Source organism: Sander vitreus, chromosome 18 (genome assembly GCF_031162955.1).
Source record: "Sander vitreus isolate 19-12246 chromosome 18, sanVit1, whole genome shotgun sequence".
Taxonomy (NCBI): domain Eukaryota; kingdom Metazoa; phylum Chordata; class Actinopteri; order Perciformes; family Percidae; genus Sander; species Sander vitreus.
Window position 1 is genome coordinate 25,468,228 of NC_135872.1, and position 24,417 is coordinate 25,492,644.

The window sequence follows — 24,417 nt, forward strand, 5'->3', positions numbered from 1 at the left end:
AAATAACACACTAGGTCCAGCCTTAGTTGCAACAGCTTGCAAGATTTCGGTATTTTTGTTTTTCTCTGAGCTCTTTACACTCATATTGAGTGGGTGGAGCTCAGTGGGAAAAAGTGATGTCTGGTACTTTAGTGGGGATGTTTGCTTATGTTGCCAGGCCACTGTCAATCACATTTGGTCAAACCACAGATGATGTTTTTTGCAATACATACTGTATATGATGAGCTCAAATATATATATATAACTAAAGCCCCATTGGGACTGGATTTATGTCTTAAGGGGAACTGGGTTAGGTAATAATTACTGTCGCAACTGTTGTGGTAGGGTGTATTTTTGCATTCCCACTGACCCATATGAACACAAACAGCTTGTGTTGGTCCAGTTCACCACAGAAAGGAGAGGATGTGACACTTTACATGATGCATTTATTGCATATTACTACTTTCAAGAGGCTGAACTACTCTGCCTGGCTGTGCTAGAGGAAACTGTGGGTGTGCATACAGTTCATTTGGGAACATGTGACAGACAAACTTAAAGCCAGTGCACAACTATTTTATATTAAAGCTATAGTGCATAGTAGTTTCTGTAACCCCCATGAGGAATTCTAAGTAATGACAACAAAACTGTAGCAACTTATTTGGCAATGGCTTAAATGTAACTGACGTTTATTAATATAAAAAAATTACGCACTAAAGCTTTAATTAACATCCATTACATTCAAGCCATTGCCAAATGAGTTGATACAAAGCTAATTAAGCCTATAAGCCCCCACAAAACTCTCCGTATTTCTCAGTACGGCTATGTTAACAAAATGGTGTAGTCCGGCAAAATTTGTGCGCAGAAGCTTGAGTGATGTGTTTTGCTTCAGCGCTGAGGAAGGACAACAGCAGCGCATGGGGGCGACAAACTATAGCTACAAAGCCATCAGTAAAGCAAGACCCCATAAAAGCTCATCAAATGTGCGGTTGTAATGTCATCGACAGGTAGGCACAGCTATTCTCTTATGAGCCCCATGTTTGTTTAAGCCTGTATGCATTTACATTTTGGAGAACCGACACCATTAAAAGTATACTCTATTAGCAGTTCCTGTCTGCACTGAGCTCATGCATATACAGGCAACCATGACTGGATTATACTTTGATACTGAAGAAAACTACTTTCCAAAAGTTAGGAACAAACTTTTAATCAGTTTTGGACAATGCAGTGACTAAGATGCTGAATGTCCATCACGCTCACTTGAAGGTAATGAGAGAAAAGAATTATAAATTGAAAAACACAGAACTTTCGATAGAATAGTACATTTTCAGTACATAGGTAATTTTATTTATTTGTTTTGTGGGATGCCAGAATGATCAGCCTTTTGATCCAGTGTTAAAAAAAAGGCAGGTCAGAGTAGCAAAAGGAAATGGGTCACTTAGTGAAAGTCACTTTGTTAGCAACTGTGTGTCCATGCACTTTTTTTTAATTTTGCTTCCCACAGTTTTTCCTGGCATTGAAGCATGGAACAACACTGCAAGTCCATGAACATGCAATGAAAAATATCAGACAAGGATGACACATATAGGGTTTATACAGGCTTGTAGTCCAGCTTGGACTCAAGCTTCTTTGAATCAGCCACTTTCCGCACAGCTTTCATGAAGTCTTCCTGAGTGACATACTCACGATCAGAGCGGATGGCAAACAAACCTGCAAACAAACATGAATAGAGCTGTTCGTGAGTACCATGAACTGAGTAAATGAAACCAATGACAATATTGAATGACAATGTCCAACCTGCTTCTGTGCACACGTTTCTCAGATCTGCTCCGTTGAAACCGTCTGACAGCTTCACAATCGCTTCATAATCTGAAAACAACCAGAGGCAATCACAGGAAATGTACGGCTTTGAGTCTCGCTCTCTCTCTCTCTCTCTCTCTCTCCATGTACAGGAATATTGTCAAACAATCGCCCTTCTCACTATTAGTTGTTTATAATGTTTATTATCTAGAGATTAAAGCTTGTTTCAATGGTGGATGAGAGAAGCTCAGCCACTTTTGGCCAAATGCTTACAAGTGTACTGTAACTGGTGGCAGTAGCTCAGTCAGAAGGGACTTGGCTACTAGAGGGTCGCCATTTAAAGTTCCTGTACAGAACAAGTACGGAGTGTGGACTGATAGCTGGAGAGGTGCCAGTTTACCTCCTGGGCACTGCAAAGGTGCCCTTGAGCAAGGCACCAAATTCCCAACTGCTCAGGGAGCCTTTCCATGGGCAGCACTCTGACATCTCCCCATTTGTGCATGTATAGGTGCTGAGCATGTGTGTATTTTGGGCCTGTGTGTAATGTGTGTAATGTGTGTAACAACAACAACAACAAACAGTGAACAAATTTAATTTCCCCTTGCGGGATTAACATTTTGCCACACTACAATTTGAAAGTTAAATAATGTATAAAAACACAACCCATATATTGTTAAGAAAAGTTCCTACTAACAGAGGAGGACCATCAGTGGGGAACCGTGAGGGCCTAAGATATTATAAAGAATAATATTTAAAAAGTCATCAGTTGCAATTTTGTTTTTTTGTCAATTCATAATTTGACAATCAACATCTAAACTGTTTGATGATTGAGGAAATAAACCCTTCAAAACTGCCTATTCAGTTTGCGTTGGAATATAAAGGGTTAAATCAGTGTTTCTCAAATGGGGGTACTTTGGAGTACTGCAGGGGGTACGTGATCATTTTGCAAAATGCTCATTTAAAAATATGTCATGCATAATTCCTAAAATAATTATACCATAATAATGAATTAAGTGATGGATTCTGAACATTTGAAATGTAGCATTTAAATGTTTTTCAGTTACACGGTTGTTGTTTAGTAAATCTGTCACTGCCAACACTGTATTGGTCCTCTTTATAGATGTAAAAATGTTTTGCACTGGTCAGGGGGTACTTGGCCTAAAAGCACAATTCACAGGGGGTACAGTACATTATTAACAAAAGTTAAATGAATTGTCGACCTATCAGCATTTTGCTGCCTATGATGTTGCTAGGAAGATGTTATGCTTTCAGCTCTGTGATTGGTGGTCCAGCTATAAATTTACAGAGGGCCAAGCAATAGTTTTCAATGAGAGTAATTTGAAATGATAGTCAAATTGACCAATCATATCTTCACTCTAAATAGGCGGGCTATGTTATTGGCCGCCACTACCACTGTTTTGTATATGTTAAAAGGTACAATATGTAACTTTTCTGCATTAAAATGTCTAAAAACGACCATAGCTGTGTTATATATTTTTTTGAGTTGTAGGATACAATGTCACAGAAAAAAATACTGGTAACACTGCTTTTTCTGCCAAAATGCATAATTTTGTGATTAATTACATGCCACTTTGCAACACGGTAATACAGCAGAAACCTTATTTATTGATACATATCAATTTTAATCCAGCTTAATGTTACTACAATGTATGTGCTGGTTGACAAGTAGCTAACATTCATGCTTGGTGGATAACATCATAGGGTTACAACATTGTTCATCACGCTCATAAAGTTATTAGTAGTATAATTGTTTTGACCATGGATAAAAGTAGCACTGCGCTAACCCACGAATAAGTTCACTAGTAACGTTAACGTTAGCTGTATAGCTAGATAGACGATTAATCTAATGCTAATTTAGCCAGCTAGCACACTCCAGTCTGCCTGCCTCACTCCCCCGGCACAAGGAGACTTCATTCAGGATGATAGCTGACAACACAACCGGGACATGTAGCAATAGCTGGTTACCGTTAGCCCCAGCCGGTGCCGGGTGCTATTGGCGCTAACGGCAGTTTAACGAAGCGTCGGGAAACAGAATATCAGACCCAGGCATCACCTTAACCACTCGGCCACCTTGTCTGCTAGCCCAGACATCCTAGTCACAACATCGGCCATCCATAATGTTAGCTAGCTAGCTACATCTCCGTAAACGTTAACGGTGTTTGTTCCGAAAATCTCCTCCCTGCCGAATTTCTCCCCCCTTCGCGTTCAGCTGTCTTTACAGTTAGCTAGCTAAATTAACTCGACAACAGGTGTGTTAAACACCAAAACGAATAGTTAAGATAACAGAAAAGTGAAGGAGGAGATCGGGCAGCTGGGAGATGTTCTGCTGCTGCACAACAGGCATCGAACATCATCACGGAGAGTCCCCCTGCAATCCCCACCCACACCCATCTCTCAGCCTCGTAGAGTAGCTAGCGTTACAACAAACCCCGTCTGCCCGGTAAAATCCAAAAGGTGACATTCACATGTGAAATAGACTGTGATAGTGTGGTAAAACCTGCTAACGTTAGCTGCTAATGTTAGCTTGCCAACTCACTGTTCAGCCAGCTACCAATACAGATTGAATCGATTGAAAGAAAAACGTAATTATGTTGGGAAAACTGCAGCTATTTTATTAGCATGACATGAATAAATGTTACTAAACGTAACGTGAATAAACTTGAATGGGTAAACTCGTCCGTGAACAGATGCATTCCAATCAACGAGTGTTTAGCAATAAAAACTCCCATAATTTTAAAAGGTTTATTAGGGAATACTTTCATCATGAAAATGAACGTCCATCTGTAAATTTAACTTTACCTAGATTATGCACATTTACTGTCCACAGTTCACTAATGGTTACTTGGCTGTGTGCGCACTGTCATGATGTATAGGCACATGACATGTACTTGGTTTTGTGTGGTAAGAGGGGGTCTCTGTCATGCGTTTTGCACCCCAGCCCGTTGTCACCATATTTCGCTGAAGTGCACAGACACAGCCCGTGTGATGATGTGATTATTTGTAAGGAGGATTTGTATTTTGCTTTAGAAATCGGCCGTTTTTTGTTTTGGTGATAACACTCACTGTCTCGATGCTGTTTGCCCGTTGCATTGTTAAGGCTTTTTGTTTCAGAGCTGGAATTGTCAAATAACTTTTGCAGTACTATAAGAAAGGACACAATAAGCTAGGCTGGTAATATGGGGAGGGTCAGAGGGCCCTGTATAGGAACACGCCGACTTATTGGGACTTTAGCTTATTCACCATATCCCCCAGAGTTAGATAAGTCCATACATATCTTTCTCATCTCTGTGCGTGTCGTAACTCTGACGCTCCCACTGCTAGCCTCGCTTAGCAAAGATCCTGGAGGTAACCGGCTCTATCTAGCCTACTGCTCCCAATAAGTGACAAAATAATGCCAACATTTTCCTATTTACATGTTGTGATTTGTAGTCACAGCGTGTACAAATAACAAGGTCGCATGAGAGACAGCGTAGCACTACTACTTCTGCTACTTGGGCGTAATGATTTGCACGCAGCACCTGAGAAGCGCCATGGTGAGGAGCAGAGAGTTAACAACGGTGCTTTTCAGGTGTTGCGATAATCACGTAGCAGTGCTTTGCCTTCTGAGAATATAGTTCCAGGTTGTATACGGTTAGAAGATGGCAGTGTCTCATGTGACCTTGTTATTAAACGCACAACCCCCATTCAAAATAAATGTAAAGACCTGCGTTTTTACAGCACTGTCTGGCGGCCGATGCAGGCTGTTTGAATGCCCACTTATGGTGTTGAAAATTGTCTAGAAAGTTTTTTTGCAGGACATTGTTGACTTTTGACATTCTGGATATAAATGTCTTCACCTCATAATTTTATTCTAATAGACATTTGTGTGAAATGTCATAATTAGCGTAGGAACTCTTTAGTTTAGCGTCAGATTTGGATTAGAAGAAGGGTGTAGAGAAGATCAGGACAAATGAAATCTATGGAGCTGAATTCATCAAGGTAGCGGTTCTGCTCACTAACCTATTTCTCCGTGCTTGGTAATGGGACTGGAATGGATCTTGAGGATGTCCAAACGAGCCTGTTCATTGGGCAGCTCAATGTCTGAAGATCAGAAGAGGACATTAGTTTTGCTGCATGTGGTCACAGAGAGCTGACACAGATAATGAACAGGAACAGAGATCTTACGGATTTTACGGTCCAGTCTGCCGGGCCGCAGCAGGGCGGGGTCCAGAGTGTCAGGTCTGTTGGTTGCCATGATCATCTTGACTCTGTGCAGCGTGTCAAAGCCATCCATCTGGTTCAGCAGCTGACAGAAAACACCACACATAAACCAACTAAATCAATAACTGCTTTTAATTATTTATTTACTGGGCTGACTTTAACTGTTGCACCTTACGACAATAAAAGTTAAATATCTTTTGAATATAATGCCAATACAGTTGAGTTCAGTGAATGAGTCAAACATGCCACTCTTTGCATATTCATTCATGTCAAATGACCAAAGCTGTGACACTGCAGATAGACTGTACTGTGATATAGGGCTTGCATTACCTATTTGATTGTAAATGTGTGATTTTTAATTGTACACCTGTAGAGTAGCCTGTTCACCTGCTCTATTTTATGTTTACCACCTTTCTTCAGTGAGTAACTATGAAAAGAACATGTCATGATGCAGAAGGGGCGGAATACATTCAGGTTTCAGGCCTAAGCAGAACTAGTCAGCCATACTTTAGTAAAAAAAAATCTTTTTAACATAAACACATTAATGTAATGTGTATGTACTGAGTGGTAGGGTTGGGTACCAAAATCTGTACTTTTTTGGGTAACGACGGAATTACATCGGTACTACAAAGGACCGATTCAAGTTAAATCAAAAAAGCCAAGTTCATTCATTTGCTCACCAGAAACAGAATTTTAACCTCCACGTTATTCATTTTATAACTTCGGCCCTGGAGGTAACAACTCTCCCCTGGTTTTCTGACCATGGTCGGACACGAAGCAATCATGAAAGGTTAACACATTGAACATTTTGAATTAAACAGCTTATTAACGTGCACTGTTGACATTTCCGAATGCCTTCCTACAGTTGCTTAATAAAAGCGGGCTTTCCACACAAACAAACGTACATGTCTGTGTCATTAGTATGAAGAAAAAAAAGAAAAGAGATTTTAACTGTGTCGGGCTCGGACAGAAAAATTCGGCCTGATCTGGACTGTAGTTGGAAAGCCTGTCCACGCCTCCCGCAGGTGGACGGCGATACTGCAGTCTGATGTTGGTTAGTGAGCAGCACTGCGCTTTGATGTCTGTTTAGAGAGGCAGCAGACTTTATTTTTTTTATTTATTCCTTTTCTTCATTCTGTCTGGTTTGTGCGTTCGTGAGGAAAACGAGAGTATTGTACATGTGGAGTTTGTTGTGTGACACCATGTTCGGACAGACATGCCCCCCACTGCTAAAAAAAAAAATAATAATAAAGGAAACAGTGACTCAGTTACCTCCATCAAAGTCCTTTGAATCTCTCTGTCAGCAGAAGTTCCCTCAGAGAAACGACGGCCACCTAGAGGGAACAACACACAAACATGACAGATAATTTACAGTGAGGATTTAGAACATCCAGGCAGGTCCTAACTCAAGTAATTAAGCCCCAAGAGGGGAATCTGAACACCTGTATTCATGTAAAGTTCCTTGTTTGTAATAATGAAAAACAGTTAGGGTTGGGTACTGTTTAATATTTTAACCGTTATATCAATACCCTTTGATTTTCTGTACTTTCCCTCTGTAATAACAAAAAAAATTATTTAAGTTGTAAAAACAATTTCAAACCTATTTATGCTATTTACAAACATTGCGTTATTTATTATAGGGTTCCTACACATTTTCCATTTCAAAATTCCATACTTTTCCATAGTTGTATTTCCAGACTATGTGGATGTCACCATGCAAATAATAACTTAATTATTTAAATAAATTACTTGAAAATCCAACTGTTAACACATGGCATATCATAGTATTAAGTACAGCCCAAAATTGCTGCAGCACCCCTGTGGGTAGATAGACTACTATAGCTCATACAATTCAATTTAAACCAAACCCAGACGTGTTCAACGCACAGAATTTTATTCAAACAGCAATGAACTATGCAATTTAACTGTTACCATTAGGGGTTGAAATTAGTCAAACTTGACATAACATAAAACTGTTCACTATGAACCCTATTCAAGAAACTAAAAATAAAGTAATATGAGCTGACCACTTTGTCGTAAGAAACTAAAAATAAAATAATTACATATATTAAAATAATGCATTTTTAAACTTAACACATACCGTATTTTCCGGACTATAAGTCACACTTTTTTTTTCATACTTTGGCTGGTCCTGCGACTTATAGTCAGGTGCGACTTATATATCAAAATAAAAACATGTTAAATTGTATATAAGTGTTATTTCATGCTGAAAACATTACCGTCTACAGCTGCGAGAGGCGCTCTAGGCTTGTGACAACTATATGCTGCTCCTAAAGACAACTGAGAAAGATAAGAAACTGCAGGTAGTAAAATACGCAGCCGAAAACGGTAATGGAGCAGCAGAATGAAAGTTTGGAGTGAGAGAGAAACTTGTGAGGGACTGGTGAAAAGGTTAGTCTTACTGCAATGAAGAAAACAAAGAAAGCTAGTCGCGCACTGAAATCCAGATGGCCAGAGCTGGAGGAACGAGTCCACAGATGGGTGCTTGAACAACGTGCTGCTGGGAGAGGCTCGTCAACAGTGCAGTTACGTTACGTTAACATAGCGGACACCTACCGTATTCAGCCCCTTGTTCTGTGTGCTGTTGTGTAGTTTAATAACTTGCCTTTCCAGATTAAATGTCTGTTCTTGGTCTTGGATTCTGTGAAATAAATTTCTAAATAAATGCGACTTATACTCCAGAGCGACTTATAGTCCGGAAAATACGGTAACTTATATTAACATGTAAAGTAGTTAATCACAAACGTTCAGGGTCTCCGTTTTTCTCTCCTTTTGCCATAAGCATATCCTATCACTTAAATACATGAGGCACAACACACACGCACAGACACACACAGTTACAGTTTACTCTACGGAACCTGCCATGACGTTGAATTGAAGAGCTACGCAAAAAACACTCTTTGCTAAGACAGCATAGGCTTCCCCAAAATCGCGTTGTGGTACGTCTTTTGCCTCACTGAAAATGCAAATATCCCTGTTCTAAGCATTTTGGCTGAACTTTATATAACGTATGGTAGAAAGTCTGGAAACAAATATTTCTCCATACCCTCGTTTCTTTTTTTCCATACTTATCCAGACCTGGAAATTACTAAAATCAAATTCCATACTTTTCTAGGTTTTCCATACCGCGTAGGAACCCTGTTAACTTTTTGCACACCACACAAAATAAAACCCCTCCCTAGCTCCCTATTAAATTAAATAAAAAAATGGCTCATTTACTAGCAATTACAATGCACTGCGAAGCTTACGGGGGTTGCCAGGTTGCGAACGCTTAACCCCACGCCCCACATGTTAGCTAGATGATAGTCTCGCATTGCCAGACATTACTCCACAGCGGAGTTGCTATGTGCTCCTATGTTGTTATAAAAGCCCGCGGTCTTGCGGAGCTCTGTACCCGACTGACAAGCCACCCTTTCTCGGCTTAACGTCATGCAACAGATGCTTAAAAGACTGGGGAAGAATTTCGGCAGGAGGGAGATTTTTGGACCTACTACTTTCCAGACCCTGTTATACGGCTTTTCTATACACTGTACATTACACATTATGGTTGCATGCCAGTTTGTAACAAAGTTGGAATCATCTTATCACAACCTTGAAGCTGGCGATGGTAACATTAGCCACAAGAATATTCCATAACATAACGTTACATACATTGTAGAGCGACCTGTAGAGAACATAAGATTTGTCCCAATCCAACAATTCAGGCTACACAGTTGTTTTGTCAAAGTTAAATCACGTTTCCATTATGAGGCAGTCAAACTTGCAGCTTCTGTCATATGTCCGTCACAGTGGTTGTGAACAGTGGTGTCCCGCTTGCCTGGTCCCCTGGTAACGTTAGCATGGCATCGTTAGCACCAGTCGGGATCACTTCACCGGCCGTGACGCTTTTTTTTGCGAGTAACTAACTCAAGTACTATATATAATTTAATGCGAGCACATGAATGTTGAAATCCCTAGTATATACTACTCTACTTCTACCATGGCTGCAGCCTGTTGTTTTTGCATGTTTGCGTTCCATGTCTGGCCCAAGTGTCAAAATGGGCAGTTGACAACACCACACAGGCCTAAACGAAAACAGACATTCCGTCTCATAATGGAAAATGTTATGCCTGTCTCCTTCTCTCAGAAGTATTTTTAATTTTGAATGGTCATTTAGCCCTTTGGAATCTGAGATTAGAGTTGAAGTTAAAATAAGTCTTCCCTGTTTCATTGAATGTTTTACATAGTAGGAGAAAGTGCATTTCTGTCTCAACCTTACCAGTCGAACAGTGGCTACGTTTTTGTTTGGTTGTCATGATTTTTTGTCTTCCGTTTCAACTGCTATTTTGTGCTCACTGAGCATTAGGGTCAGGTACCTGAAATACGGTTCTGGTACCCAACGGTACCCTATTTATCCTTTTTAGTTAAAACATTGTTATTTATTTAGAACATTTTACACTCAAAACAAAAGACACAAAACTAAAAAACGATTTAACATGAATCGGTCCTCGGTAATTCGGTCGGTACCCAAAAAAGTACAGAGTTCGATACCCAACCCTACTGAGCATGTACTTGGTTAGGATCTGTCTCTGCTTTTAATCTGACAGTAGAAAGATATTCTGCTAATTAATAATCTTGTTTTAGGGCTGGATAATATTCTACTTTAGGCATTAGTTTCTTCTTTCCAAAGTTCCAGATAGGTTGCTTTACATTGCGTTATAATTTACTTTACTCCAAATGGTGTTTGGAGAGCAGTGTTGTTGTGATGCTGGTCAGAGTGTGTCTGAGAAAGGGGCAGTTAGCCTCAGAACCAACTGACATAGGGGACTCTTTTCTGGGCTCAGCTCTTGGGGGCTGGGTTTCAGGTCATTAAAAACCTTTAGTGTTCTCTTTTGAATGTTAATTCTTAATGGGTATCTCCTAATTCTGCTCTACATGCATGTGTTGGTGTGTTTCTGTGTACATGTAAAATGTATCTGCAGAATTCTTCATGTACAGACTCTGTTGGATGTTTGTCCCAACGGGTTTAGCTCTGATGACTGAGTAGAACCCAACTTTACAGGGCAATGGGTTGGATGACACTATCAAATATTATTTATGGCAAATTAGTGTTTGTTTTCCTGACATCTGGAACGTTTTTGAAAGATCATGACATTAGTTTTCTTCACATTTACTGTAAGGGCCCAGTTCTGACAGTACCTTTCTACTAGGAGACAATAGAACAAGGTCATCAGCATAAAAACAGACTTCACCTCTCTATCTAGGAGGGAGATGCCAGGGGCAGCACATTGATCCAACTTAACAGCAACTTCATTTATATACACATTAAATATGGTCAGACTTAGTCTCGCATTGCCAGACCGATCTCCACAGCGCTGCAGAGGAAGGTCTGGCTAGTCACACTCTAGCTGTCTCTCTCTTTAAAACCATTTGAATTTCATTTGTTATTTTTTTAAATATTCAAATAATATTCAAATATTTAATGCTCAAATGCAGCCTGTTATTAATATGTACTACACTACTCAGGCTTATGTATTGTTGATGGCACACACGTTCTGTCCACTAGAGGAACTTCCAACATTAGCCTGGCCTTGAAGGGGACCTTCACCGTGGCGCATTGCATTTCTTGCACGCAACTTTGTTTACAATCATTTTCCCCCACTAGCACACAGCTTAAGCTTAAACAAATAAACAGAGAACTCTGTAATGAAACATTATCTAACAAGTGTATTGAAGCGGCTCTGTTGTAAAGGCTAACAGTGCTCGGTTAGCACAATGACATCATGTTAGAAAGCACAGCTGGAAACGATTAATCATAAATCGCTAAACGTTAGTTGTCATCTTCACCTGCAGAAAATGTGTTCAGTGAGGTGAAATTATTGTTTTTCTCAATGGAGTCTGGTGGATTTGAAGAGAGCGATATAACAGTTTCAGTTCCCCGTTGGAAAGGGCTCTTTGACAGCAAGGTAACGCGGTGAAAATATTCTAAATATAGCGTAAACCTAATGGGATAGAAAAAGTAGTCCTTTTTCAGAGGGGTCTAGCTGCAGACCTCCACTGAAAACTAATGAAATCGCTTTTGATCCCTGATATACCCTTTGAAAAACATCAAACGTAAACTAAAATGCTAAAGTCCCAGGAAAGTCAGAAACCATAACAGTTCCCCAGTGTCACTTACCGATGGCATCAATCTCATCCATAAAGATGATGCAAGGCTGGTGGTCCCTGGCATAGTTGAACATCTCTCTGATCAACCTGGCGCTCTCACCAATGTACTTGTCCACGATAGAGCTGGATACCACCTGTGGCACACACACAGACATCAGCTGACTGGCTGCAGTGTAGTAGTACACCCTGAAATTGGCACGGACACTCACCTTGAGGAAGTTACAGTCCAGCTGACTGGCCACTGCTCTGGCAAGAAGAGTCTTCCCAGTGCCTGTTAAAGAAAAACATCACTCATCAATACTGGACTAAGGATGCAGCTATCGATTATTTATTCTACCAATTATTCAATTGATTAATTGAGTAATCGGATAAGTTAATATTATTAATAAATGTTTTTGCTTTATAGTAAATAGCAGTAGTAAAAATATAAAAAGGTTTCATTTTTAGAAAAAAGCAACCATTTTATTGCTTAAATTGCATACAATAACAGGAATAGACGCTAATATTTTTAGCACTGGCTGCATGTAAATCTTTTTCGCCCCCCTTCATGCCTCTGGCATTTTAAACAAAATACAAAAAAAGCTGTTCACTAAGCCCAGATACATGTGACTGTACAAAGCTTACAGCAGGGCTATTCAACTACTGTATACTGTTCTGGGGGACACATTTTCAGAAGGCTGATCTGAGTGAAGTTTAGAAAGAATGAAGAATGCAGACATCACCTGCATGGTCCGATGACGTCATTTACATGCATATTAAGTAGCCATGTGCAGGAGGCGCTGGTTAAGAGGGGGCTGGTTTGTCTCCGCCAGCAGCTAAGTTTACCGACAGCTTTCTAAAATATTCGCTATTTGCTAAGTAGCATGCTGTTGTTGTGTTAAACGCTGGATGAGACACTGCATGCAGAAGTTAGTGTTACCTTGTGTAACTTGTCCGCTCTGTGACACACTGTCCAGTTTGTTTTTTGCAGCTTAAAATGATTCCTAACCGTTTTCTCCGCCTGTCTCTTCTCTTAGCCCCTCACTATTTCCGCTCTCTGCGCTATACAATGTTAGTTACATTGTTAAAAAGAAGCTTCGAGGATTTTTATTAATCAAATTATTTGAGTTACTCGAGGAATTGTTTCAACCCTATACCAGACACAGGTTAAAATTGTGATGTGCGTGCATGGCGTTATAAAGACAGGTGTGTTTTCATTTAACTACTGACCTGGAGGCCCATAGAGCAAGCAGCCTTTAGGGGGGATGATCCCCACTCTCTGGAAGAGCTCAGGGTTGGTCAGAGGCAGCTCAATCACCTGCCACAAAATAACAGCAGCATTGTTTTGGACTCAATAAATAATAAAATCAAAATGTATCTGGTCTTAAGAATCCTTCAAATCAAAGCCACCATACAAAACACATATATATCAAAATGTGAGTAAGATAATAGAAGAAAATATAAAACAGCCAAAACTCAAGAAGTCTATCCTGCTGAATAATTGTTGCAGCTTTGTTGTACCTCTCTCAGCTCACGAATCTGTTCAGACAAGCCTCCAATTTCAGAGTAGGAGACGCTGCCAGGGTCCTCGTGGGACATGTTGTACACTAGAGGGTCCACCTCTCTGGGCAGGTACCTTTGAAAGAACAGGAAACAAAGGCTGAGCACACACCCATCACCAGATGTATAGATGGTTTGCTCTCAAACCACTACGCACTTGGTTTGTGGCATTTACAGATTGAATTGAGCTTCAAAGGCACACACTCATTTGTAAATTTTCAATAAGTAACCTACACAAAGATAAGCGGTATTACTTTATATACATAAATTTTTCCGTAGTGAGTAAGGTGAGCCACCTCACTATTGCTAACATCATAAAGTACCCTGTTTAAAACATTTTTCTTCCGGAAAAAAGCAGTGGCACTATTACACACAGAAAATGTCATAGATTTAATCTCTGTGTTGCGGTCATCATCGTCTAATTAAATTGATCACAAGGCAGAAATACGTCACTGGATCCAAGTGGCTTAGCATATCAACTAAAGAATTTCCTGGAGGAAAACTGATGTGCATGAAAAATAATTATGAGAGCAGCAGTCTGAGCAGCTGATTGAACCCCATGTTCGCTACAAACGATAACGGTGTGCTATGAAAAATCTGAAACAAGACACTGCTCGAAAGCCATATGTAAAAGGGCCATATGCCAAGCTAGTTTTCCAGTATAATCCAGTTCAGTGTTCAGCAAAAACAAGTGTACAGTTGGCCTGTGATACTAGTTTACCAATTGTAAGTGATGATTATATCCAGCCTACCTCATTATAGTGAGTGTAGTCATGTCCAAAGCCACTCTGGTGCCTGGCTTCAGCTGTGACTTGTCCAACTGGGATGAAACAAATCATAGATTAGTGGTCACATACTAAACACTGAGGTCAAAGATTTGTGAAACTGTATTGTCTTGGCAAATTTTGAACTTTTTATCCTATCCTTTATTACTGAAGATTTTCCATGACAAACAGATTAACAAAAAAGGAAACACACAGTACAAAGACATAACGTAACTACAAATTAGTGACAGGACAAACTTATGAAATACAAGGGTGGGAGGGGGTGGGGAATTACCAGGGGTGCACCGATCTGATATTAAGATCGGATATCGGTCCCGATATTGACAAAATAGCTGGATCGGGGATCGGAAAAATGAACAGATCAATGAGCCGATCCAGTTTTGTTCGTTTTTTTTCCCTCTGTCGCATGTGTGTCGCATGCTGGAAGAGTTGAGTGTACAAATAAATAAGAATTCAATACATTACATCTATGTTATTTTGTCTTAGTTAGGAAAGTAATGTTTAGTTACGGTAAATGGTATCGGATCGGTATCGACAGATACACAAAGCCCAGGTATCGAGACTGAAAAACTCGGATCGGTGCCTCCCTAGGAATTAGGGTTTAGAATATTCTTAAAGTGCTCATATTATGATTTTTGGCTTTTCCCTTTCCTTCATTGTATTATATATCTTTTTTTGTGCATGTTACAGGTTTACAAAGTGAAAAAGCCCAAAGTCCTCCCCAAAGGCGATTAACGCTCGGCCTGCTGCTAGCGTGGCACGCCCTCATAAGGTGCTTTCCGACCGGATAGTACTTGTACTTTTTAGAGGAAAAGTACACTTCTAAGCAGTTCTAAGAACTACTCTCCCACAAAATCTTTTTTTTCCGTTTGCATTCCCACTGGCCAAGTGGCCATAGGGACTGGTAGGAGGGGTAAGGGAGTGACGCAACCACGGCAACGGTCTTTATGGCATCGTCACTAGACCTTAGCGCCACATACAACAACAACAAATGATGCTAATACTTGTGCACTTTTCCTATATTAAATGCACGTCCATTCTCGTAGTAATTCACGTGATGTTTTGCTCAACACAGACGGGGCTTTATAATACTCGGAACAGACCCCGCCTCTGCCTGCTGCGCTGTGGACGTGTGTGTGTGGGAAGTGTGTGACGGCCGGCGAACCGCAGGACATGCGTGTGTGGAGTTTAACTCCGAAAAAATAGTTAACCACAGGTTCCCGTTAATCTTATGATGGACATGTATTGTGATATTTCAACAAACGAACCGTCAACGGTGAAATAAAATCCTCTTATTTACGAGAGCGGTCTGAGAGACCTACAGCTTACAGCGAGGTGTCTGAGCATGACTGGCCGAGTGATGAGCTAGAAGCCAGGGCAGGGCAATCTAAACAGTTAATTTCTCGCCTAAAACGTTGTCAGAAGTGAATTTAATGATGAATAAGATGAAATAATAAGATGAAAAATGTCCCGTTGTTGGTTGTTGCTCTGCCTGCATTACGGCCCATTCCGTTCCCATCCAGATATACCAATAAGGACGCTGCTTTTTCCATACTTATAAGGTTCAGGAACTCCTCAAGCCAATTACACGTCGAAACGCTTGACTTTCCAGTTCATAAGGATTAAGCGTTTAGTTACAAGGCATGCTAGTGTGATCATTTGCTGCGCTAATTTACAATTAATGCCTTGGAGCTCAATACCCAACAAACATGGCTGGATCTAAAGGTACATTTATGTTTAAGACTTTGGAAAGTGTGCCACTAACTCCATCCCAAAGGGCAGTAACTGCTGGACAAGACCATAAAAAATGCACAAGGGTACCCACCACCCCGCAACCACGCCAGCATAATTCGGTTAAAACTGAATCAATTTGTTTTGTCTTGAGGGGGTGATGTATGCTCTATGCAGTATTTTCAGTTGTCTTACACATTTGGACATTGCTGCCGAGTCTTTTTCCCGTCTTTCCTGTGTCTGAGCACATTTGCTATTCGAGGAGGAAAGGAGGAGTTTGTAAATGCCTGATACCATTCCCCTCTCATTTGCTAGTTTTTAAGGCTATCATCCAGATACTCATGGCAACCTATATCAATACCTTTTGAAGAGATTTTCATGATTTTATTCAATTGTAAGCAGAAAGGAAGGCAGATTCATTTATAGAGGTATTGAAATTAATCAAATAATCGATGCGGACATGGACGATGCTGCACTGATGCAGTGACTGACCATAATCGATTATAACGCAATGATGTCGCTCGTTAATTTTCCGGCCGCAGCATAAACATTCAAATGAAAAATAACATTCTCAGTAGCCTAAACCGTTTGATAGACTCTAGTCCAGGGGTGGGCAATTCATTTTCCCAAGGGGCCACATGAGAAACAGGGACTTTTGTGGAGGGCCAGACCAATAGGCTAAACTCAATTCTGCTAAATATTAATTTTATGTCAGGGGGCACATAAAAAAGAATGTGCTGCCTGGAAAGCCGCACATTCTCAAACGCCTCTTTTTTCTCTGGGCATATTAGCGTAGCAGACTCCACCAAACACTCCTTAATAAACTCCCCTTCAGAAAATGGCTTACGGTTTTTGGCGATTTTGTGGGATATCACAAAGCTGGTCTTGACGCTTGGTAAAAAAGCCTTGTTGCTTTTGCAGCTTAACTAGCAAAGCTTCAGATGTCCGTGCCCGCTCTGCATCAGTCAAGTTGTTGCATTTCTCTGGTGTTTAGTATTGTAGTGGCGATTCAAATTATAATCTGTTAACACAGCGATCTGTTCTCTGCAAAATAAGCACATGGCTTTACCTTTGACTTCAGTAAATGAATACTTAGAAGTTCATGTTTGGTTAAAAACTCGGCACTCCGTGTCGGCCTCTTTCCATTGAGCTGACATTTTTTAGGGATAACAGCTCATTTAAGTCCATGCTAACATCACTCGTGAGCTCAGTTCGCGGCTCGCCAACATGGGGGTCCGACAAACTGCAGTTCTTCTTCTACTTCTTAATTGCGACTTGCAACCAGAGAAGAAGAAGCTGCATACGTTCGCACAAAAAAAAGCAACAACAAAAAACAGCCGCCTTCAAAATAAAAGCAATGCAGTTGTATTCCATGCATGTACACTTATTCACGTTTGATTGCATACTTCCCATTGACCTCAGCCCGGGGGCGTACAATGCCTAGGTCTGGTTTACACATTGATATTACAATGAAACCCCATGGATAAGCTAGGCCTAAAATATATTTCTGTTTGCATTTTGCAATTTATTACTATGGTAGGCCTATAATGGTTATTTCTGTAAACAATTTTATTATGTGAAGCCAAAGTTCCTACTTATTTATTTTGAAATGTATACTTATTTCTGTTTACAATTTAATATAGGCCTAACATTTCATTTCATAATTGGTGACCCATTTCAGGTCTTGTGTGAGGTATCATTGAACTCCGCATAGAGTTCCCTTTCGATTGGTGATGATTTACCACACCCCATATGCTTAAGCCACGACCCATTTAATAACTAATGACCCGTTTCTTGAATACTATGTGTGAGGTATCATTGAACTCAGCAGAGAGTTCTGTTTTCATTAGTCAGTTTGCCCCGCCCCCTACACTTGGTACAACTTTTGCAATACACCAAAACTTTTCGTCATAGTGGCGGGGCGGCCATTTTGTGCGTTTCGCCATCGAAACAGGAAGTGGATGTACATTGTCCAATTGGCTCAAAACGTTTCAGGATTGATAGGAGTCCAACCCTGACGACATCTACAGGCCGGTATTGGCTCAAAGTCATAGCGCCCCGTAGTGGCAACAGGAAGTAGACCTAAAAGTCAAGGTGCTATGCAAACTCCTCCTAGAGATTTCATCTGATGGACTTCATATTTGGTCTGTACCATCTCAACACCTTAAAGATGAAAAGTTATTAAAAGAAAAACTTTTCGTCAAACGGTGTGGGCGTGGCGGGCTTTATACAACACACACACACGATGGTGTCGCTGCGACTCAGCTGTTCAAGTCACAGTGTCTAGTTTTAGAACGTAAGAGACTTCACCTGTTTCAACGGCCAATAGAGAAGTCAGCTGGTAAAGTCAGCTAAAAACTATTGAAATGAAATTATCAATAATCCATTTTATTTCTACATTAAAACAGCTTTACGAAAAGGCAGCGTTTTAGACGGAGCGGAGCCTCAACAACCGCCCAAAAGCACGGTTGCGTTATATGGTGGAGAGACATAGAGAGTGACTGAAGAGAGGGAGTGCCCAGCAGCGTTAGAACAAAGCTGTGAATCAGAAAAATAAAATGTGTTTTCGCTGATTCATCACTAGAAATGCAACTGTAGCAAGCATCTCACTATCACCAACGTTATCCACATTCATATTTAGACGAAACAAATGATATATCCAGCTTCAAAAAAGTCTAAAAGTCGGGAGTTAGGACCAAAGTGCCTTGTGCAAAGAGTGGTTGCTATGGAGACGAAACACCGTCTCGTCTGTTGACAGTTGAGTTCCGTTGCTCTGATTGGTTGTAGGTCCATCCAATGAGTACAGAGGAATTTTCTTTGCTGGTTCGGTTGAAACACGCCCCATAATCACAGCCCAATGGAAGAGTATCAGACTCACATTCTGACTAGAATCTGAGTATGACCATGTCAGGCTAGTACATTGTCATATCTGCCCAAAATATCTCACGTTTGACAAGGGTCCAGGCCTGAGGACATCTACAGGCCAAAATTTACTTTTGGTCATAGCCGCCCCTGCTGGCAACAGGAAAGTAGCCTTATATGACAAACATCATCCGATTTACATGAAACTTATGTGTGGTCTACATGTGATACTGAGCCACCCCCTATACTTTAACAATGCCCATGTACTTAGGCCACGCCCCCCTCTTATGGCTTTTAAACCGTTTAAGGTAGAGTCTTGTGTGAGGTATCATTGAACTCTGCAGAGTTCCTTCTTCATTGGTGGTGTTTGGCCCGCCCCCTATGCTTAAGCCACGCCCCTTTCATAACTGGTGACCCATTTAAGATAGTCTTGTGTGGTATCATTGAACTCAGAGTTTCTTTTTGATTGGTGATGTTTGACTCACCCCCTATGATGTAGCCACGCCCCCTTTTTTTATAACTTATGACCTGCTTAATGTAGACCCTTGTGTGAGGTATCATTGAAATCAGAGAGTTCCTTATTCATTGGTGATCGGACATGACGTCACTTCCACACTTTAGCGTTCTGGTATGTTTTGCGCGTCCGAGTCAGAGAAAAAACATGGACGGCACCCGGAAAGCTGTTGCTATGGTAGCACTAGCCGAGTTAGCAACGCTAGCCACGTTAGCAAACAAGGCTTCATTCAATATTGCACTCACAACAAGACCGATTCCCATACCAACAGGCAGTGAAACGGACGCAGTAAGGTATTGCAGTAATACGAGTGATTAAAATCTTCATTTAAACAGCCAATGAAAACAATTCATACTACAAGTCACACAGGGCGCTGCCATCTTGGATTCCGTATCGGAATTCTTGCTCGGTGTCCTCACGGTTGTCCGAGTTCCGAGCTCGGAAATCCAAGGAAAGGGGGCGTGTTGGTGCGTGATGCTAGGCAACGTCCGTCTTCCTAGTCGGAACTCCGACTCGGATAAATAATAGAACGCACCAATAGAGTCTTGTTTGAGGTATTATTGAACTCAGCAGGGAGTTCCCCTTTCATTGGTGACGATTTGCAGTGTCTGAGTGCCGCGCAAATGCACGGTCGCAAGGAGCGGCGTCCGCCGGTAACCAAACGCGCGCAGTGGAGCGAGGGCCCGTCTAACGCTGCTTGCAGCTTTAATTTACATTGAATTTAGTTACCATATTGGAAAATAAATTCATGGTGTTGTCCTTCACAATTTGGCCAATCTGAAGTAGGTTACGTTTTTGCAAATGTATGTTGTTCAATGGGTTGCCGCCCGCTGAAAAAAGGTGGATTTTTACACAGTGGGCATGAAGGAAGAAAGGTGCCACTGGTACCTAACCTCCTGGGAATCTACTTAACTACATTTACTGATACATCAATCACTGGATTGTTCAATTTTGCAACTGTTTTGGGATAATACCACAATGATGGTAGAGAAATAGTTTTGTTATGCTCTGATTATTTGTCTTTCCAGCCAGTCCCAATCTGTTCTATTTGTGGCTCCATAACCCCACACTAAAAGCTGTTTTATGCTTCTGCGTCGAATCAATGGCGTACCCCCGCAGACCCCTCTGCGTTGCCGCGAACCCCTCTCCAAGCACTCCGCCGTAGCTCGAAGTAGAAGTAGCAGAAATTTGTAACTTTGCGTCGAGGCAACACAGACCGCAAGGACTGCGATTGGTAACTCGTCCTGTGTGTTGATGGTAGGTGTTTCAAGCAGCCTACTGTGGGGAGTAGCAGCATGCTAGTTCACCGACATAAGCTTTGCAAATAAACTCAGTAACTTCTTATGATTAATCCTAGGTTTCTATCTTTCTGTATGAATTGGGAAAATAAAGTATTAATTTCTTTAAACCAATTTTGAGGAAATTGAAGGGGGATGGAGGATATGATGTAAGTCAATCTAGGGAGGACATTCATTTTTAATAATCTACCCCCAAGTCATATTTAAAGGTTCTTAGGGCGTTTTCACACATACCTCATTTGGTCCGGACTTTCGGACTTTTCAGTTTGATCCGAACCAAAATTACAGGTGTGAAACCTCCCCCGGACCGGATCAAAAGACCAAATTTTGGTCCGATAAAAAGAGGTGGTCTCGGTCCGGACCAAACTGAACCATGGTCCGGTTCGTATATAGTGCGAAAGCATTTTTTGGATGGTTCGGACTTTCGGACCAAATACAAGAAGCTCTGGCAGGCTCTCCTTGTGTTACAAGAACTGGGAAGCTCCTTTAAGGAATAGCTCGGTGCTTATGTGTACGTGAGAGACGGTAACAATGTCAGCGCTCAGAGCAGACAGCTGTCAGCTATCAGAGCAGAGAATACATCAGCAGTTTATTTGTTAAGTGGTAGTACAGTGGGGCAAAAAAGTATTTAGTCAGCCACTAATTGTGCAAGTATTTGGTCACCTACAAACAAGCAAGATTTCTGGCTCTCACAAACCTGTAACATCTTCTTTAAGAGGCTCCTCTGTCCTCCACTCGTTACCTGTATTAATGGCACCTGATTGAACTTGTTATCAGTATAAAAGACACCTCAGGTCCACAACCTCAAACAGTCACACTCCAAACTCCACTATGGCCAAGACCAAAGAGCTGTCAAAGGACACCAGAAACAAAATTGTAGACCTGCACCAGGCTGGGAAGACTGAATCTGCAATAGGTAAGCAGCTTGGTGTGAAGAAATCAACTGTGGGAGCAATTATAAGAAAATGGAAGACATACAAGACCACTAATAATCTCCCTCGATCTGGGGCTCCACACAAGATCTCACCCCGGGAGCAAAATGATCACAAGAACGGTGAGCAAAAATCCCAGAACCACACGGGGGGACCTAGTGAATGACCTGCAGAGAGCTGGGACCAAAGTAACAAAGGCTACCATCAGTAACACACTACGCCACCAGGGACTCAAATCCTGCAGTGCCAGATGTGTCCCCCTGCTTAAGCCATTACATGTCCAGGCCCGTCTGGAGTTTGCTAGAGAGCATTTGGATGCTCCAGAAGACGATTGGGAGAATGTCATATGGTCAGATGAAACCAAAATAGAACTTTTTGGTAAAAACTCAACTCGTTGTGTTTGGAGGGGAAAGAATGCTGAGTTGCATCCAAAGAACACCATACCTACTGTGAAGAATGGGGGTGGAAACATCATGCTTTGGGGCTGTTTTTCTGCAAAGGGACCAGGACGACTGATCCGTGTAAAGGAAAGAATGAATGGGGCCATGTATTGTGAGATTTTGAGTGAAAACCTCCTTCCATCAGCAAGGGCATTGAAGATGAAACATGGCTGGGTCTTTCAGCATGACAATGATCCCAAACACACCGCCCGGGCAATGAAGGAGTGGCTTCGTAAGAAGCATTTCAAGGTCCTGGAGCTGCCTAGCCAGTCTCCAGATCTCAACCCTATAGAAAATCTTTGGAGGGAGTTGAAAGTCCGTTTTGCCCAGCGACAGCCCCAAAACATCACTGCTCTAGAGTAGATCTGCATGGAGGAATGGGCCATAATACCAGCAACAGTGTGTGAAAACCTTGTGAAGATTTACAGAAAACATTTGACCTCTGTCATTGCCAACAAAGGGTATATAACAAAGTATTGAGATGAACTTTTGTTATTGACCAAATACTTATTTTCCACCATCATTTGCAAATAAATTCATTAAAAATCCTACAATGTGATTTTCTGGATTTTTTTTCTCATTTTGTCTCTCATAGTTGAAGTGTACCTATGAAGAAAATTACAGGCCTCTCTCATTTTTTTAAGTGGGAGAACTTGCACAATTGGTGGCTGATACATTTTTTTTGCCCCACTGTAAATGTACAGTGTAGGATTCCGTTTGTCTCTGAATAAATGCTTCAGGAAGAAATTTCCCGTGTCTTTGCTTCTCAACATCACAACAAAACAAAAAGCAGTCAGCTGAAAAAACTCTGACACAGACAGAGGATACGTGACAGGGAAGCCCGTCTACAAACCAATCAATTATAAGTATCTGGAGACGCAGCTCACATATGTGATGACGGCAGGACGTAGTTTTGTCACATATAGATCTTTAGTGCGCTTGCATAACTGCAGTGTGAAACCAAAATTTACTGGATCAAATGTATACAATATAACAAAAACATGAACCTTGGTCCGGACTTTCATGTGTGAAAACGCCCTTAGTAAACCTGGACCATTGGATTCAAAAATCTAGTTCATTGGGGTTTGAATATTTATGCCCAGGTATTTCATTCCTTCAGATTTTCAGACAAAGGGGCAGAGCCCAAATGAGCAGACTGAGTAAAGAAATTAAGTTGGATGGCTTTGATTTTACTCCAGTTTATTTTATATCCTGAGAATGAGATAAAATATGTAATTATCTCAAACACCTTTGGTATAGAAGTAAGTGGGTCAGATAGCGTTAATAGAATAATAACAACAATAATAAATCAACTATTTTTATTTAGAAAAGGATGTTTTTGTCTGAGTTTTAATTGTACAAATAGCTACAAGTATCACTGTACACCTACAGTAATAACGTTTACCTTATGTAAGTTATTCTAGAGCTGACTGGTATGAATTCTCCAGAGGTCTGTCAGTGGAACTTCACCTCAATATTTCTGTGCTGTGATAGTCTGCATCACAAGAAAGTTAATAATGGACTTTATATATATATATATATATATATATATATAGCTTTTTGGTCTAAACTCCACTCGCCATGTTTGGATGAAGGAGGAGGATGAGTACAACCCCAAGAACACCATCCCAACCGTGAAGCATGGAGGTGGAAACATCATTCTTTGGGGATGCTTTTCTGCAAAGGGGACAGGACGACTGCACCGTATTGAGGGGAGGATGGATGGGGTCATGTATCGCGAGAGCTTGGCCAACAACGATAGTTACGTTATTGTAACTCCAGATTCTATGAGTATAGGCGTAGCCCTCTAAGCCACGCTATGGGTTTATCCCTTCGCGCATGCGCAGTCGTGAAGATTTTCTTTCCCGCCCTTGCGTACTGCTCGGGCTTTAACTACGTCCGCAAATACTGTATATAAACAGAGCGGACACGTTGCTCTGCTCCCAACATAAGCTTTTTCTTCAGCTAATGTAACTTGAGCAGGTGGCCCGGATCTTAGAGGGCTACGCCTATACTCATAGAATCTGGAGCGTAACTATCGTTCTATTTCGTATAGGCTTCTAAGCGTAGCCCTCTAAGCCACGCTATGGGTTAGGGCGAAGCTGATGTAGTCAATGCCACCTGCGACCCAGAGCCCGCAAGTGGAACATA

The 24,417-nt window shown here is 41.2% G+C and overlaps 1 protein-coding gene across 1 annotated transcript in view; it reads right to left on the reverse strand.

Moving 5' to 3' along the window:
- Positions 1 to 1,167: 1,167 nt before the first annotated feature.
- Positions 1,168 to 24,417, reverse strand: part of psmc6 (proteasome 26S subunit, ATPase 6) — a 35,167-nt gene continuing 11,917 nt past the window's right edge. Inside the window, exons 5-14 of the mRNA XM_078274505.1 lie at positions 14,457 to 14,524; positions 13,666 to 13,780; positions 13,375 to 13,462; positions 12,375 to 12,436; positions 12,176 to 12,299; positions 7,270 to 7,331; positions 5,962 to 6,082; positions 5,797 to 5,877; positions 1,774 to 1,845; positions 1,168 to 1,686 (exon numbers count right to left, since the gene is read on the reverse strand). Of these exons, the coding sequence (XP_078130631.1) occupies positions 1,568 to 1,686; positions 1,774 to 1,845; positions 5,797 to 5,877; positions 5,962 to 6,082; positions 7,270 to 7,331; positions 12,176 to 12,299; positions 12,375 to 12,436; positions 13,375 to 13,462; positions 13,666 to 13,780; positions 14,457 to 14,524 (912 nt within the window). The 3' untranslated portion in view covers positions 1,168 to 1,567. The remainder of the gene's footprint in view (positions 1,687 to 1,773; positions 1,846 to 5,796; positions 5,878 to 5,961; positions 6,083 to 7,269; positions 7,332 to 12,175; positions 12,300 to 12,374; positions 12,437 to 13,374; positions 13,463 to 13,665; positions 13,781 to 14,456; positions 14,525 to 24,417) is intronic.